Below are 16,063 nucleotides of genomic sequence, written 5' to 3'. Positions count from 1 at the left end.
CATCTAATCCCCTGCTCAGACCTTGGCTCAAGCAGGCCCACCTGCAGGCAGTTGCCCAGAACTGTGTCCAGCTGAGTTTTGAGGATCCCCAAGGATGCAGCCCTCCTCCTGTGCAGGTGCTCCCGTTCCTTCATCATCTCCATGAGCATTTACTGCCCTTGCTCCTGTGAGTGAACATCTGTCTGGTGTTGGGGAGCCTGTGACTGCCCCCATCTCTGCAGGTGTGGCCTCACCAGGTGAGAGTGGGGTGGAAGGATCACCTCCCCAGACCCGCTGCCCCTTACAGATCCAGCCCAAGAGCTGCTGCCTTCCTTTGCCACGAGGGCACGTTGCTGCCTCGTGGTCAGCTTGGTGTTCTCCAGGACCCTCGAGGCTTTTTTGCAGAGTTGCTTTCCATGTGTTTGGCCGCAGCCTTTGCTGGAAGTTGATTCCACAGGCCATCCAGAGGCTGCCACAGCAGGTTCACTAGCAGAGTCAAGACATTAACAAAATAATTTTCATTGCAACAGGAAAAAAGCCCCAAACAACTAAATAATGTTATACTGCTAAAACCCCGTGAACATAAGTATAACTACTAAACTAACTTCTAAAAACTCTGTGAGCATAAGTATTAAAAGTATCAGTTCGCGGTCTAGTTGTGACTTTCCAAAATTCCAAATGCTGGCAGAATTAGCATATCCCACTGCAGTTCCTTAAAATGAGCCAAGATGTGCCTATGTGATAATTTCTAAAGAAGCTAAACCTCTTAATTTCTTAATGGCAAGTATTTGAACAGGAGGTCCTGTAGAACCGTGGAAATTCAGATTGCTTAATTTCTGCAGTGTTCCCTCATTAAGGTTTACTTTGTGGGTATTTTACAGCTCTAAACACAAACATAAGCATACTCCAGTCAAAACAGTGCTTAACTTCTGATCATCTTTGCCAAGTGTACAGTCATCCAATAGTATCATAATTGATCTCAGTACTAAGGTGCCAAACTCTGTGTTGCTGAAGGATAGTTAGATGATGTAAATAGCTTTTTGTGTTTTGCAATAAAGCACACTTTTGTTGTGCTACATGTAAAAGCAGGAGATGAAGGTATTCTTTTATTGAAGCAAACATGTGGAAAATTGCTCTAGATTGTTATAGTACGGAGCATCTCCCCTGAAAGGAATGAGGTTCATCTACAGGGCAAAGTCTGACTGTGGTACTTTATTGGGGTTACTCCTAGACTCTGTGTGGTCAAAGCAAATAACATCATGTCCATCTAAACTGTTATAACCGTGAGACTGGCACATTTTCTCATCTGTAGTGTTATATTCTAAACTGTCACTAGGCATTAACTCAGTCACTGGTGAAGTCCTACCACCTAGAGATGAACTCTGCCTCAAAATGATGTTTTCCACTTCAGTGCTACTCGTATAGCAATTACTGGGTCATTAATATCATTGCATGCAATTAGTGACAGTAGACTGAGCAAGAGGTTTGTTATTTATTTAATATGAACTTTCACTATAACCCTTTCTTATCCAAGTGCCACAGACAAAAAACCAGAGATTTTCAAGGCAGGTGAACATCCTTGTAGAGTGACGTTGAATTTGTATGATACAGAAAGTAGGTCCTCATTTAATGCTAAAGCTTTTGTTTCCAGCAAGCCCTCTTGTCATTAGCAACAATCAGTGTAACTTGAATGCTAACTAATTCTATTAGTTCTGTTCAGCTGAACTGTTAAGCAAAGCTTGCTGTGGTGGTGGGAGACACTTCTCCCTATCCATGAGAAGCTTTTCTCAGTAGCATGCTGGGAGAGAGGATAAATTTGCATAAAATACCTGTTTGTGAATGGTGAAGTCAACTAACTAGTAATCTGTTTTAGATGCATACTTTTGGGTATACACTAAATACATCATAATTAGTGGGCTTACATCTGCCACAGTTACTTCAGCACTCACAAATATATAATTTGTTTATGTAAACTAGAAGCAACCATGTGTGCAGTGGATCATTATCTGACAACATTTCTCAGAGTATGTGAAATATAGAACTGAAATTCTTTTAGAAATGCTTAACTGTAATGAAAGACTCGTCGTTCATAGTGGTGCAGTATTGAGATGCTTTTCTGGTTTGTTTTTATGTAATCTCTAAATCATTCCCAGGGAGTTTTGGAAAGGGGCAGTGCACTTGACAGCAGTAAAGCAAGTAGGATTTTGTTGTGGGTGGGTGGAACCTGTGACCTTCAGTAATGGATAATAATTCAGCAAATAGTTTATTGTTCAGTACACTTCAGCTGTGGTATTTCTTAACTCAGTGAGAAGGTGGTGGTGTTTTTAAAATGATAGGCAGCAGTAACCAGTCAGAATTCACAGCTTTTATTTATATTTTCTGGCTCTCTCACTGTCTCTTTTTCCCTTTATGGAAGGACTTTGTTGACATAAGCAACTTTTTTTTTACCGCATATATTTTTCTTACTTGGTGCCATGCCTCCCTGGAATTAATAAAATAATTCTGATTGTAGGAAACTTTACAACTCTCTCCCTGTTTTGTGCTGTTGGATGGCATGAGATGTGGGAAGGAGAGTCTGTGGATTTCCAGAGATGTCCGTGGAATCATACAGCTGGTACATACCAAAGTATATTACAGTACAAAACAAATTGGCTATGTCTTGATTGTGTCCTCTGCATTGCACCCTCAAAAAAAACATTGAAACAGGAATAGAATCTGTCCCTCTCTTAACATATGAATACAAGTGGAGACTTTTATTTGGGAATTATATAAATACCCTTGTATCATGAGTCCCATCTAAGTACCTCAGGTCGTGCTATTCACAGTTGGACAAGACACATTTCAGAGCAGTGGTTAGAAAAGTGAATTAAAAGTTTTGCTGCAGAGCCTTTGCTTCTTCCTGGCAAAAAGAGGCCTGTTCTTTATTTTGCTTTATTTTGTTCTGGTTTTAGCTTGACTGGAGAGGGCATTGCTGCCTACTTGCTGTAGAGAATATAATTTGTGGATCCTGTTTATAGATAAATCCTGAGATACACAGTATAGGACTTAATTTAAAAAGCAAGAATGTAAAGTGAAAAAGAAGAATAGAGAATTCTTGTCCTTTGCCTCTTATTGAAGTTTTGCCTCATATATGTATAGAGGGGAAAAAAGGCTGACATCAGGAGTATTTATAAACACTCCATGAGCCCTAGTTTAAGGGAAAAAATTATCTCAGTTTGAAACAATGTGTGGAATAAGGTAGAATGAGCGGTTTTTAGGCTGAGAAACTCCTCAAAATTCTGCCACCTTGCCTTTGCAAATTAAAAAAAACAGACTTTAGAAAAAACCAAAATGATTGGTAAGCTGCTTTTATACATTTTTCATTACAATCTTGGAGTCCTAAATTATATTGGGCAAATTCATCAGGTTTTTTTATTTGTTGGGTTTTTTGGTGGGTTATTTGGGTTTTTTTTTGTTTTTTTATCATTTCTTTGTCTCTAGAAGATCAGTAGAAAGTTTTGATTTTATTGTCTGCTGATAAGAAACAGTCAACACATAACAGCATTCCATTCAGCTGTTCATAATGAATTTATGTTTTCGTACTCATGGTTTTAGTACTTACAGGTTTGGGACTGCTGACAGTTAAATTTCAGAAGACAGTTTTATTTTTTTTTTAAAGTGAAGGTTTCAGTGTCAATCTTTTCATCACTACAAGAGAAGGGAAAGCATTAGTTGCTAGTATTTGAAACTAGCATATTTCTCTTCTCTTCTCTCTAAATATTTTTCAGCTCACCCAAAGTAATGTGTGCCAAGTTTACCTGTTCTTTGGTGAGAGGCCTGAACAATTTTTTTTTGTTGTTTCAGATGTCCATGCAGATCTGGCATTGTTACTGGGGGGCAGAATTAAATTTCATTTAATTAAAACACTTTCTATTCTCTCAGCTATCTTGTTCTTTCGTCCATGGGTTGTTTCGAAACAACTTCCCTGTTGTGATCAGTGAGTTGTGGTTTTGCAGTGTGTGATTTCTGGTGTTCTTAAACCTCTCCCAAAAATTATCTAAATTTATGGAAAAGAAGAATTATTTCTTCAGAGCTTTACTAAAGAACATCATTAAAAGGACCAAAAGCAGATGAAAATAGTCAGAGCATGCCTGGCCAAAGTAGTGTTCTATTACTTGATAAAATAAAAAACTCTCAAAAACTTTTCATGTTTTAGTAATCCTGAGAGTGCATGTGAGATGGAGTGCAACTTTGCTTTAAGAATAACTTCTTACTGCTGTTGGATCTAAAGCTTGTGTGGATTTTTGCTGGTTTTTTCATTCTTTTTCTAAGCACAGCAGGGGAAAAGTAGAAATGGGTAGTTTTATTTGATTTAATTTTATTCTGATTTTGAGAAATTTATTTTCTGATGCAGTATTCAAGCAGTATCTGATGAACAAAAACTGTGAAAATCACTACTGTTGGATACTACTGATCTGCCCCTAAAAAACTTGTAGTTCTCAATTTGCTACTAAAAGATCCACATCAGCAGCAATTAATTCTTCATGACTTCATCAGAGATGTGTCTTTATTATATTGCCAAATGACTTTTTTTTTTGTCCAACACACTAAGGAGGGACAGAATCAATTTTTCCCTTGCCCATCAGTTGACATCACTCATTTATTCCTATAGTCTGTGGTTTAAGGTCCATTTAGTTTTCACAGGAAAATTAAATACAATGATCCTTTCTCTCATCAGCTATGTAGTCCATTTCATGTTCAAGCTCTAGAAATAGATGTGTTTTAAAGTTGTGATGGTTCAAAGCATACGTCATTTAATTTGCAAATAGGTAATGTTTTTTATAATCCTAAAACATGAAACTGTGTGTAATAAGTATAGCAGAATTAAAAGGCTGAGATTTTTGTCTGCTGCTGTTTAAAGTAATTGTGATGGCATTTTTTCATTTTGTAACTAATGTGAGTTTTTAGGAGTGAAGGAAGTTGAATTTTTGTGACTGTGCCTTCATTTCTAATCTCTTTGTGAATGAAAAGCTATATACAGGCACAAATCCAGCAGCTTAATTCTCTGTCTGATTAGAGCAATGTTACCAACCTGGTAGGTTGAAAACAGCCATGCTCCATGCAGTGGCGTGGCCTCCTGGGAGGCAGAGTAATAACAATCAAATGAAGACATATTAAAATGTAATATTACTTCCTCTCCATGGGGACTGTATAAGAATCATGGCCAGGAACTGTTCTTGTCAGCTGACTCTGCTGTGCTCACTGACTCCCTGCCTCTGCATTTATGACTAATGCACTTTGTACAACAAACAGCACTTGCGGAGTTTTAAAAGCAAATAAATGTAAAACATTATATATTGATTTACATGAGGTCCAGCCTTTTTTGTTTATTTGTTTGTTTTGTTGGGGGGTTTGTTTGTTTTTATACAGTTCATGTATTTCAGAGAGGGGGAGGCAGATCAGAATGAGGTTTTTTGGTCTGAATAATTTAATTTCTCCCGTGTGTATGGAGGAGGAGATGTTAAAGTAGTGTGTTATGAACCTGCAAATGTATACTAGCTTCTCTAAAGTAAGTATGTATCAGCAGGACTCTTAAACCATAATTTCATAACAGGTAAGTGTTTTCTGAATGTTGAAAAGCTAAACTTGCATTCCATATAAAATGGCAGCTGGTGTTGTATTCAAGGAATGCAGACAGACAGTGATAAACTACTGTAAAAATGGCCTATAAGTTATTACAATTTTGTTAGAAAGACTTCAAATTAGTAGAGATTTTAGCACAATTATATATGGGGTTTTTTAGGTATAGACAAACTGTTGAATAATTTAATGTGGTTTTGGCTGTAATTATTAGTTTTGCAGTTGACACCAGTGGAGCAGGACAGGTCTCAGAAAATCAGAGGTATTTAACCATCAAAAGATTTAAAAATATTTTGCTACCTGTTTAGCAGCATTTTACTTACTTCTACTTTCCTACGTTCTGTATTAATAGAAAGTGAAGTGTGGGATCCTGAGAACATACTAATGAGAAACTTCATATTAATCATTATGCTTATTAATGTTAATATTTAAGTATTTAGTCTTCTTAGCAGAGGGCTTTGTATGGTAACTCATCTAAGTAATTGACTTTAAAATAAATCCATATTTAGACCAAAATGTAAAAAAACCTTGTTCTTTTATATATATATATATATATAAAAATATATAAATATATATATATATATATATATATATATATATATATATATATATGCATACAAGAATAAATTGGATAGAAAGTTTAAAATCTGATTATATAAACACACTGGGGGATAGCATTTCCATTTTGGGTACCAGGAACTTGTGTTACATTTGTGTTCAAACCCAAAACTCCTATCGGGGGCACTTTTTTTTTTAATATCCTTTCAGTGTGAGCAGAGCTGCAAGTTCTGGGTCACTTTCCCACAGAGGTGTAGATGCAGTGGAGGAGCTAAAATGACAGTGGGTGTAATTTTCATTTGGAAATCAATATAGAAAGGCCACAGAAGTGTTTGAGGAATATTTTATACTCACTCCCTTGTTTGACTTCTGCACACTGCACTGTCAAAGGACATTAGCAGTATGAAACTGTGTTTTCTCTGCTGTCCCAGATTACTTCTTTTTCTCAGTGAAGCTTTTCAAAGCTTAAAACGATGTGTTTAAAGCTACCCACTTTCTTCCTGTTACACTAGGGATATGCAAGGTTGTATTTCGGTAGTCTTAATGAATTTCAAAAAATAATTTCCTCCAGTGGCCTTGGGTAATTGTCAGTTTAATTACAGGAAAAGCTGAGAAGGAAACTTGCTTTGTCACTGAAATGCTTCTCTTTGAAAATTCCCTGTTCCTCAGGACGTAGCAGTCTGTACTCTGAGCTACAACGTAGGCTTTCCTAAAATCCCTTGAAGAACTGTGGAAAAAGTGAATACTTCTGCAAATTCATTCATCTGACATCAAAGCTCTGAAAGCATTCTTTTAGCAAGCAGGCGAGGTGGATTGTGCTGGCGTAGGCACACAACCAGACTCATAGTACATCTGGGTCTTCCCATTTGGAGACTGTATTTGAAGTAATTTTTGCATTCTTTTTTTTCAACTTACTTTCTTATTCTGTGCTGAGGTCAGACTGCATCCTCTGCATCCTGAGGTCTCCTGCTCCATGGGTTAAGTGGATAGGCCTTTAAAGAATAAAAAGGCATTGGTTTAGAAGAAGCAGCATTCTAGTCAACTAAAATGAAGTAGAAGGTGTTTAAGGAGATGTGATTCCCTTTGGCTCGATTAAAAAAAGAATCAAGTAACAAAACCACAAGACAGAGTCAGTGTTTATTATTTGTACATTCTGTTGGTGCTCAGCTTTGGTATTTCTATTTACTGCATTTTTTCTGTGTCCTTGTGCTGGTACATTGGCAAATAGATCATAAAAAACACTTTCAGCAAAGACACGTTTGATTTATGTCCAGGATGGGTACTTGGTATTGATTTTTTTTTCCCCTCTGGAAAAAAACAAAACAAAAGAAAACAAAACTATATGTCTCCATTATTTTCCAAGCCTGGCAATGCAGTGACACATTTCAGATCAGCTTTTATCTTAAATTACTCAACGTGCTCTTTTGTATTTTGAAAAGTCTTTTTGCCATACAGCTATTGTCATGTTTTTACGGGGGGGAGGGAACAAGAGGAGGAACTGGGAGGGACCACGTATTAGGAGAGGGGAGTTTTAGGAAAAGAAAGCGCAGTTTGGGAAGTTTGTATGGTGGCTGTAATTCGAGTTGGTCACAAAAGAGTCAGAAGTGGAACAAAAACAAGACTCAGATCAAAGGCTAGGAAGCAGGGTTCAGCAGTATGGGGTTTATATCTTTACGGCTAGAGAGAAGATTAGAGCAAGAAAAATACTGCCATGGGGGTAGGAAGACATTGTGAAGGAAAAAGGAAATATACATAGACTGCATTTGAAAGAAAATCCCCAAGGAAGGTGAAAGAGAAGGAGCGAGAATTAAAAACAAAGACCTGAAGAGTGTAAAGCCCACAAGCTGAAAGGAGAGGGGCAGAGGGAGGCATGTGCTGCTTAAGTTCTTCACTACCACGGCAAGCCAAGCAGTGAGCTCCCTGTCGTCCCATTTTCCATTTGTTTCCTCCAGTTGGCGGCCCAGTGCGCCCTCTCATAAGTTTATTTTGGGCCTCAGATGAACAACTCCAAGAAATGACAGTGAAATTCCCATCCTCAGGACAAGCAGGGCAGGAGAGCCCCCGGTGCATTCCTGCATGGGGAATCCAGAGCCCACCGTTTGCAGCTGTGCCCCGCTCGCGGTGGCCGGCGGCCTGGTGCAGTGCAGTGGCTGCAGTGCCAGCTGCGGAGGAGCTGCTGAGCCCTTTGCCAGCAGCTGTTTTGCAAGCAGCAGCTGGCTGGGGCGGCAGCGGCGCGCCCATGCACCGTGGTTCAGCCCTGTGGGTTCTCCAAGGGAGCGGAGCATGGCACGGCAGGCAGTGCCAGCCTGCGCCCGGATCGCGTGGCTCCGGCCGGCACCTAGATAAGGCAGAACAATACGGACACAGGGGAAAGCAGCCCGTTGTTTGTGTGAGCTGAAAGGTTTCCCTGGGAGTGTGGAGCGTGCTCCCCTTTGCCACCCGCCCCCGCAGAGGCTCCTCAGTGCTGAGAAAAGTGAGATTGTGCTTTAAAATATTAAATGGTTTTCCAATCAGTTCAGAATCTTAGCTTTCACCTGGGTCTTTTGTATGCGTTCACTTATTCCAGCAGGAGATTTGTAATAGAGGAAGCAGGTGTAATGTGGTGATTATAAAGATATTGTTGGGAGGGGGAAAAAAAGAGTGATTTTTTTTCAGTGCTTTTCTCCTCTGAGCCTGCCAGAGCTTCCTTTTCAGCTGACTCCATCACCTTTTTAGCAAGATGGTGTGTTTTTGTCCAAGTCAGTCAGTCAGTCAATTGTGCATAGGAAAATAAAAGGCTACTGGGTAAATTTGAAACCTTGATAACACATTCCTCCATTTGTATATATTGTACAGCTTACCAGTGTATTCATTCCTTTGGCTTTCAACATTTCACAACTTTCCATAGGTCAGCCCGAGCAACAAAAACAGGTCCTGGTAGATTGAAAGATCCCTGCTTTCAGACACTCATATTCACATCACTTTGCCTGTTGATTTCCTGATTTTTATTTATTTTTATTTTTATTTATTTTTCTTTTATTTTTAATCAGCAACATCAAATGGGTCTTTGGAGGGCCTGGATAACCAGGAGGGAGGGGTGTGCCAGACAAAAACCATGAAGATCCTCATGAAAGTTGGACAAGGTAAAGACCATCTGCTGTTTCATGAAATCACTTTGATCGGTCTCAATGTCCTTTTTAGTTTCCAGGTTTCTTTTAGCAGTGTAGAGCAGAGAGGCAGTCGAGCCTTAGTGTGGTCATTCCTCCCTTATAGTCTGAAAGCACAGCCTATTTTCTCTTCCTCAGCTACTGACAGATTTCTACAGAAGGAGGGTTGGTGTAATAAGATCTCTTCATTGGAGAGATCCCTAGAAGGAAAGGTCACCTGGGAGTAGTGTGTTTCAGTCATTTTTATTTTTATTTTAAAAACAAAAGCCACAACTCTGCTGCTCAGAATTATTTAAAATACATGAAAAGAGGGAAGCTAATATTTCTATAGTTTGCTTGTTAGGAATTCTGATTACAGAGAGGTTTTTGTTCATTGTCTCTTTTCACATATAGATAACCTATTGTGCAGGAAGAAAGAATTATTCTTCTAAGTAGAAGTTGGTTTAGTAGTCAATCAACTTCCTCAGTTAAACTGAAATGTCATCTGCTAAGCTTTTCTTGCCAATTACAGGAGACCCTATAGTTTCTGCAGATGGCCTCACAATTTAAACCTGAAATAACTAATATAACCATTTTGCTTTAAAAGGAAAATTACGTTTTTATATCTCCCAGCCCTTTGCATAAAGGTTCTTCTGTTAAACCATTTGTGTCTCACGAGGTACCTAGAGGCAGCTTGTGAGGCTCCATACCATTAAGTGCCAAAGCTGCATGAGTCCTCTTTCTCTCCCCAGATCCCAACTCAGCAGGGCAGCCCCGGTACACGGATCCCACCAGGCGCCCCGAGCAGGAAGCTGGCACCAACGGGAAGAGTTCCACCACCAGCCCCTTTGTGAAGGACCACTCAGGTAGGTGTGGTGGGGCTTTGCCCTGGAGCGTCTTCTCCTCCTTTGTCCCCAAATGTTTTATTTTACTATTAACTTCCTAGAAAAGCAAATGTATTCAACATGAGATGAGGCAAAAGCCAGTTGTGATTGCCCCGGTGGATAGTGTGTGGAAGCTGCAAGTTATGGCAGCAGCTGCTCCCTCCCCTCTTCCACTCTGCTGTAGAAGTTAATTACGTCATGTCACAGTGTCTCTCATTTACAGGAAAATTTCTGGATAGGGCATTTGCTAAGCAGCTTTACAGTGGTCAGTGCTGCCTTAGAGTTAGTACTCTGGCAGATGAACGAGTCCCTTTCTCTTCCCGCATAATACATTATCAAGTGGTTCTTGACAGCCATTTATAAAGTTTATTTCAGGGCATCTATAATTAATGTCCTGATGTTTTAGCTGACCATATGAAGTCTAGACATGTATGGCTGGTCTTCTACTAAATGTAAAGTTTTGGGGCTTTTTTTTTTTTTTAAATAATTATCTAAACAAAATAAATAGATACAGATATCAAAACTAATATCTTCAGGATGGATTTCACTCATAGGGTAAACAAGAGAAAACCTAACTCTTAAGACTCAAGCTGTCCAGAAGAAAATTCAGTAATTAATAATGTTACAAAGCAAACCTTTGCTGACAGTTGATTCTGGGTTTCTCAAAAAAGGCCACAAGTTTTCCTTGCCAGCTGTGTCTTTAGTTATTGGGCTAGTGAATCTTTGGTACAGTGAGTGGCTTCAGCTGATCCCTGCAGAGGCTTTGGTGGGAAGAGTTAACAATTATGTGAATATAGCATCTGTATCATTTTTCCATTGTGAGTGAATATCAAGAGAGGGAAATATGTTCAAACTTAGAAGTGAAAAAGTGTCAATGAGCATTCATGTAATTTTTGTGACAAGTAATATGAAGATGTGATAAGCAGCAAATATTCAACAGGCTGTTCAGCACATGAGCTTTGCCTGACTACCAAATGTGTGGTATTGTTTTCTTTTAAGTAAATGTCAGTTAATACTAACAGACATGCCCTAACCATGCTGCCTGTCTCCCATGCTGCCTCAAGCTCCTTAGTTTCATTTCCAAGCAAGAGGAGTCCCTGTAAAGAGGCACTAAGGATGGTTTAACTTAAATCAATATGCACAAGATAAAATAGCAGAGGGAACAGCTGAACAGTACCAGTTGTTTGAGAATTGTCATTTCCCTGTGTTATTTTCCCTTCCAGTCCTATCCCACCCCTCTCTTGTGCCTGGGGCTGGCCTGCATCTGTTAAAAGATGCTGTGTGCATCAAAGGCTGCCTTGTCAGTGACAGTTCTCGCTGCTGATGGATGATGATGTATGAAACAGGGTGGTTTGGGAGCAACACAAAAGTGAGACCAACAGGCACAAAGTCTTGCTTTATATCGATTGCTGACTTCGGCTGTTTGCATTTAGCTATCTAACAGGGTAATTGGTTTGTCAAAGTTTAGCTGTCAGTTAATTCTTCCAGTCTTGCTTACTCTACACATTTTTAAGCAACGTAAATGGGTCACAGGATGGCAATAACTTTTGTCTATTGTATTTTCATTCTTTCCAGGATCTAGCACAGATGGCAGTAAGGCTGGGCATTCCAGTATACTGGGTTCAGAGGTGGCCTTATTTGCAGGGATTGCATCAGGGTGCATCATTTTCATCGTCATCATCATCACTTTGGTGGTTCTTTTGTTGAAGTACCGGAGAAGACACAGGAAGCATTCCCCGCAACACACGACAACTCTATCACTTAGTACATTAGCCACCCCAAAACGCAGTGGCAACAACAATGGTTCTGAGCCCAGTGACATTATCATTCCTCTAAGGACTGCAGACAGTGTCTTTTGCCCCCACTATGAAAAGGTCAGCGGCGACTATGGACATCCGGTGTACATAGTTCAAGAGATGCCTCCTCAGAGTCCAGCAAACATTTATTACAAGGTCTGAGGAACACACAACCAGCTCTGTGGTACAGTTGAGTCGTAGAGGAAACTCACTGGTCAAATGCTTTCTGTTGGGGTTTGTGATGACGCCTTGTGCGCTAGCATTGACTTAAGCACAGGGGGGAGAAGGCAACAGCTCTTTCTCCAGGAACCGACGTGAGCTGGACAGCTTACCTAGTCTGTAGAATCCCTCTCTCGGTGAATAAGTATTCACTAAAAGCTGGAAGACTTTTCTGTAGAAGATGCCCATTCTGATTGCTGTACTCTTGTTACATTCATCATCCTCAAAGCCATGTGCTGTGGGCATTCAGGCATGTACAAAAGCCAAGGGAAGATGGAGCAATCCGTGGATGTTAATAGCTCTAGGCATCCTGGGAAGGTGCTCTAGGATATATCAAGCTTGAAATGCGATCTTCTGACTTTTGTGTGTCTTTCTCAGTGCGTACTGGATTTGTCACACAGACCTTGGTGTCTAAGTAAGACTTGTTAAAGTTCTCTTGCTTTTAGTCCGTCACTGTTCCATTTGTTTCTGTTATCCGGGGCTCTGCCATCCTTCACGTAAGATTTCCTTTCACTCCACCTCCTGAATCACTAATGGAACATTAATGTTTGGAGATCCGCACTCCATCCATCTGCTACAGCAGCCTCACTCGAATGGGTAATGCATTTATAAAAATTGTGTTTGATAGTAAGGAGCCTTCCAGCCAAAAAGTTAGGCTGTCAACAAAGTCAAGAGCAGGACTGGGTGGTGGAGGGAAGGGCTGATTGAGGTTGCAATTGAATATTGCTGCCTCAGAAATAGAAGCTGGGAAGAAAAAAAAATGCATTTAGGTAGCACAGCACTTTGGTATGCTAAGTTTTAAGAGGCAAGTAGGAAACACAATAACATGTGCAGTGGATTAAGGCTGCATTTGAAGGAATTCACGGTTATCAAATACCACTGTGCAGAAAAAAATAGTACCTTCAATACAGTAGAACAAAGGGGTATTGTTAGTAAGTGAACAAGCCTGGAGAAGACAAGACAATAGCAGGCCACTGAGGATGTATTAGGGCAGGGCTGTTGTGGTACTGGCAATAAAATAAACAGCTTTGAAGCTGTAGCAAAAACGTAGTCTGCCTTGGATGACTTTTAAGCAGACTCAGCTGCTATATGATCACATTATACTAAACACAGGGAAAGCATTTAAGAAGACAACTGAGAGCCAAGTGCCTACGATGATTATAAGCCAGTGGGTCAAATGAGCTATAATTCTATCACTGATAAAGTTGTGGGGAAAACAAACAAAAAAAAAAAAAAAACAAACCACAAAACCTTGCTCATCTCTGAAAGTGAGGCAGAATTTCTTTGTGACTGACCCTTTTGGCACTTTGGCTTATTGTAGTGCTGTCCCTGCACAGTGAGTGTAGGTACTGACTGACACAGCAGTTCATTGGTGCTCAGTTGCAAAGTTAAAGCACATATGGCAAACCTCTGGCAGTCCGTAAGGGAAAAACAAATTATGACACTGAGATGGAGAAGGAAAATATGTCTTATTTATAATAGGTGTATAGAACACAAGGGATATAAAGTGAGAGTTTTTCTTTTGTTCATTCTTTCTTACTTTTGGTTTGGATTTTTTTACTAATATATATTTTGAGATTGCACAGAATCTACACCAGAAGATGTGAAATTCATTCGCGGCAATTGCATAGTCTTAACTTGTCATCATTTTCCATATATGTGTGTGTGTGTGTGTCTATGTATATACACACATATATAAGTATATATGCATACGTATGTATGTATATATGTATGCATATGCGCACATTTTTTTAAAAAATAAACTACTTCTGAAAAAAAAAAAAAACAGCTATCCTAAACCACCAGTGGGAGCATAGTTAAAAAAAATTCCAAAGCATCTTGTAAGAGGAAAGTAGAAAATATAAGGTCCAAAATATCAGGAATTCAGTGTTACTGCATCACATATTTAACAGCAACAAGATGTGCCGGCATTTATTTTCTGTGTTGTGTTTTCCCTTGCCTTACAGGCTGATGTGTTCTGTAGATTTTCTTGAGGTTCGTAGAGGGGGGGTTTCAGGTTAAAGTTTTCTCTTTAGCGTGGCTATTCCCCTAAAGCTCCCACCCTAGGGAGGAAATAAAAAAAAAACAACCTCTACTTTTATATGTGCTATGCAAATAGACATTTCTAACATAGTCATGTTACTATGGTAACACTTCGCTTTCTGATTTGGAAAGAAAATGTAGCAACAGCATTTTAGGGTTCTCAGACCTCTGGTGAGCACCTGCAAGAGAAAAAAAAGGAAAAAAAAGAAAGAAAAGAAAAATATCTGTCATAGAAATGATCACTCGCTTTGTTTTCTGAACCTGAAGATAATGTTGGGATGTTGGCCCAAAAGAGAGAAACAAAAAACAAAAAAAATTCCAACCCATGGTTCTGTGGAAGGTTACCATGGTGACTAACTACAGTACATATGTAATTCTTTTCAACAACCCTTCTTTTCTATGAATCTATCCATACAAGGTTCTCTTGTAAGTCATTAAGATTTTATTTTGGGGGAGGGGAAGGGAAAAGATGGGCTTACTGATCCTTATTTTTATTAAATCATATCTATGCTTCATCAGTTGGCTACATTCTAGCTATATACTAAACTGTGAAAAAAAATCAGACTAATTGCTCAAGAGCAACCTGCAACCAATTGAAAAAAAAATGTACTGTGCGTCTGTTTTGTGTCTGGTGCAGAATTATGACAATCTACCAACTGTTCTTTCTTTGACGTTGGTCCAGTATTGAAAAGTTACTGTAAATGCCTTGCTTGTATGATCATCCCTAGTCACCCAAATTGGAATTTGCACCATCATGTCTAAGTGAAGATGCTGTAAATAGGTTCAGATTTACTGTATATGGATTTGGGGTGTTACAGTAGCCTTATTCACATTTTTAAATAATTAAAAAACCCACATGAAAACAAGAGAAAAAAGGCTTTTCTTAACCAGATTGTGTATATAGAGCAATGTTGGTTTTTTATAAAGTCTGAGCAAGATGTTTTGTATAAAATTTGAATTTTGCAATGTATTTAGCTACAGCTTGTTTAAAGGCAGTGTCATTCCCCTTTGCACTGTATTGAGGAAAAAATTATATAAAAGGTTGCCAAATTGCCGCATATTTGTGCTGAAATTGTGTACCATGAATATTTATTTAAGAATTTCTTTGTCCAGTTTGTAAGTAACACAGTATTATGCTTGAGTTATAAATAATTTCTTCTTTCTTTTTCTTTTTTTTAATTTTATTTTTTGGTTTTGTTTGTTTGTTTGTTTCATTCTGTATTAAAACTAGCCGGTCATAAGTTTGAAATCTGCTTTAGTTCCACATTGCAATTAGTTCCCAGAAAATGAAAATTATGAAAATCACATTCCACGTCTGTTTCAAACTGAATTTGTTCTTAAAAAAAATAAAATATTTTTTTCCTATGGAAACCTTGCCTTCTAAGTATTTTCTTCTTTAGTTTTGCAAATTTTTTTCTTTTTTAAAGGATGAAAATAAATAAGAAAGTCCCCAAGCTTACCTGCCTGCCTCCCCCCGTCTCTCTCTTCCTTCTCTCCCCGCTTCTCTCCAACCTGATTGCTAGTGGTTTATAGGAAATCTCCTTAGAGTACACCGACTTCTGTTAGCCTACTTCTTTCAAATTCTCTCTTCCATATATCAGCAGCTTTTAGGAATCGTCTGGGCATCTTATGCCCTTGGAAGGCAATGAACTGCAGTCAGATGCAGTAGCCAGGTTTCTTGGATGATCTTGGAGTTGAGAGTACAACCACATAAATAATGCCCAGACATTATGTGGTGGATGTACTCTGTGGGCAGAATCAGAGGAAAAAAAAAACCAACACCTGAAGCTTTGTCCTGAGGAAGGGCAATGGAGAGCCTGGGGTGACAGGGCTGAGCAAG

General features: G+C 39.1%; 1 protein-coding gene across 1 annotated transcript in view; it reads left to right on the top strand.

Moving 5' to 3' along the window:
- EFNB2 (ephrin B2) overlaps nucleotides 1-13,985 on the top strand; it is a 43,940-nt gene extending 29,955 nt beyond the window's left edge. The window contains exons 3-5 of the mRNA XM_074535688.1: nucleotides 9,186-9,278; nucleotides 10,034-10,147; nucleotides 11,741-13,985. Coding sequence (XP_074391789.1) covers nucleotides 9,186-9,278; nucleotides 10,034-10,147; nucleotides 11,741-12,123 — 590 coding nt within the window. The 3' untranslated portion in view covers nucleotides 12,124-13,985. The remainder of the gene's footprint in view (nucleotides 1-9,185; nucleotides 9,279-10,033; nucleotides 10,148-11,740) is intronic.
- Nucleotides 13,986-16,063: the final 2,078 nt, after the last annotated feature.

Source organism: Zonotrichia albicollis, chromosome 2, assembly GCF_047830755.1.
Source record: "Zonotrichia albicollis isolate bZonAlb1 chromosome 2, bZonAlb1.hap1, whole genome shotgun sequence".
Lineage (NCBI taxonomy): Eukaryota > Metazoa > Chordata > Aves > Passeriformes > Passerellidae > Zonotrichia > Zonotrichia albicollis.
This window is presented reverse-complemented; position numbering and strand designations above follow the sequence as displayed.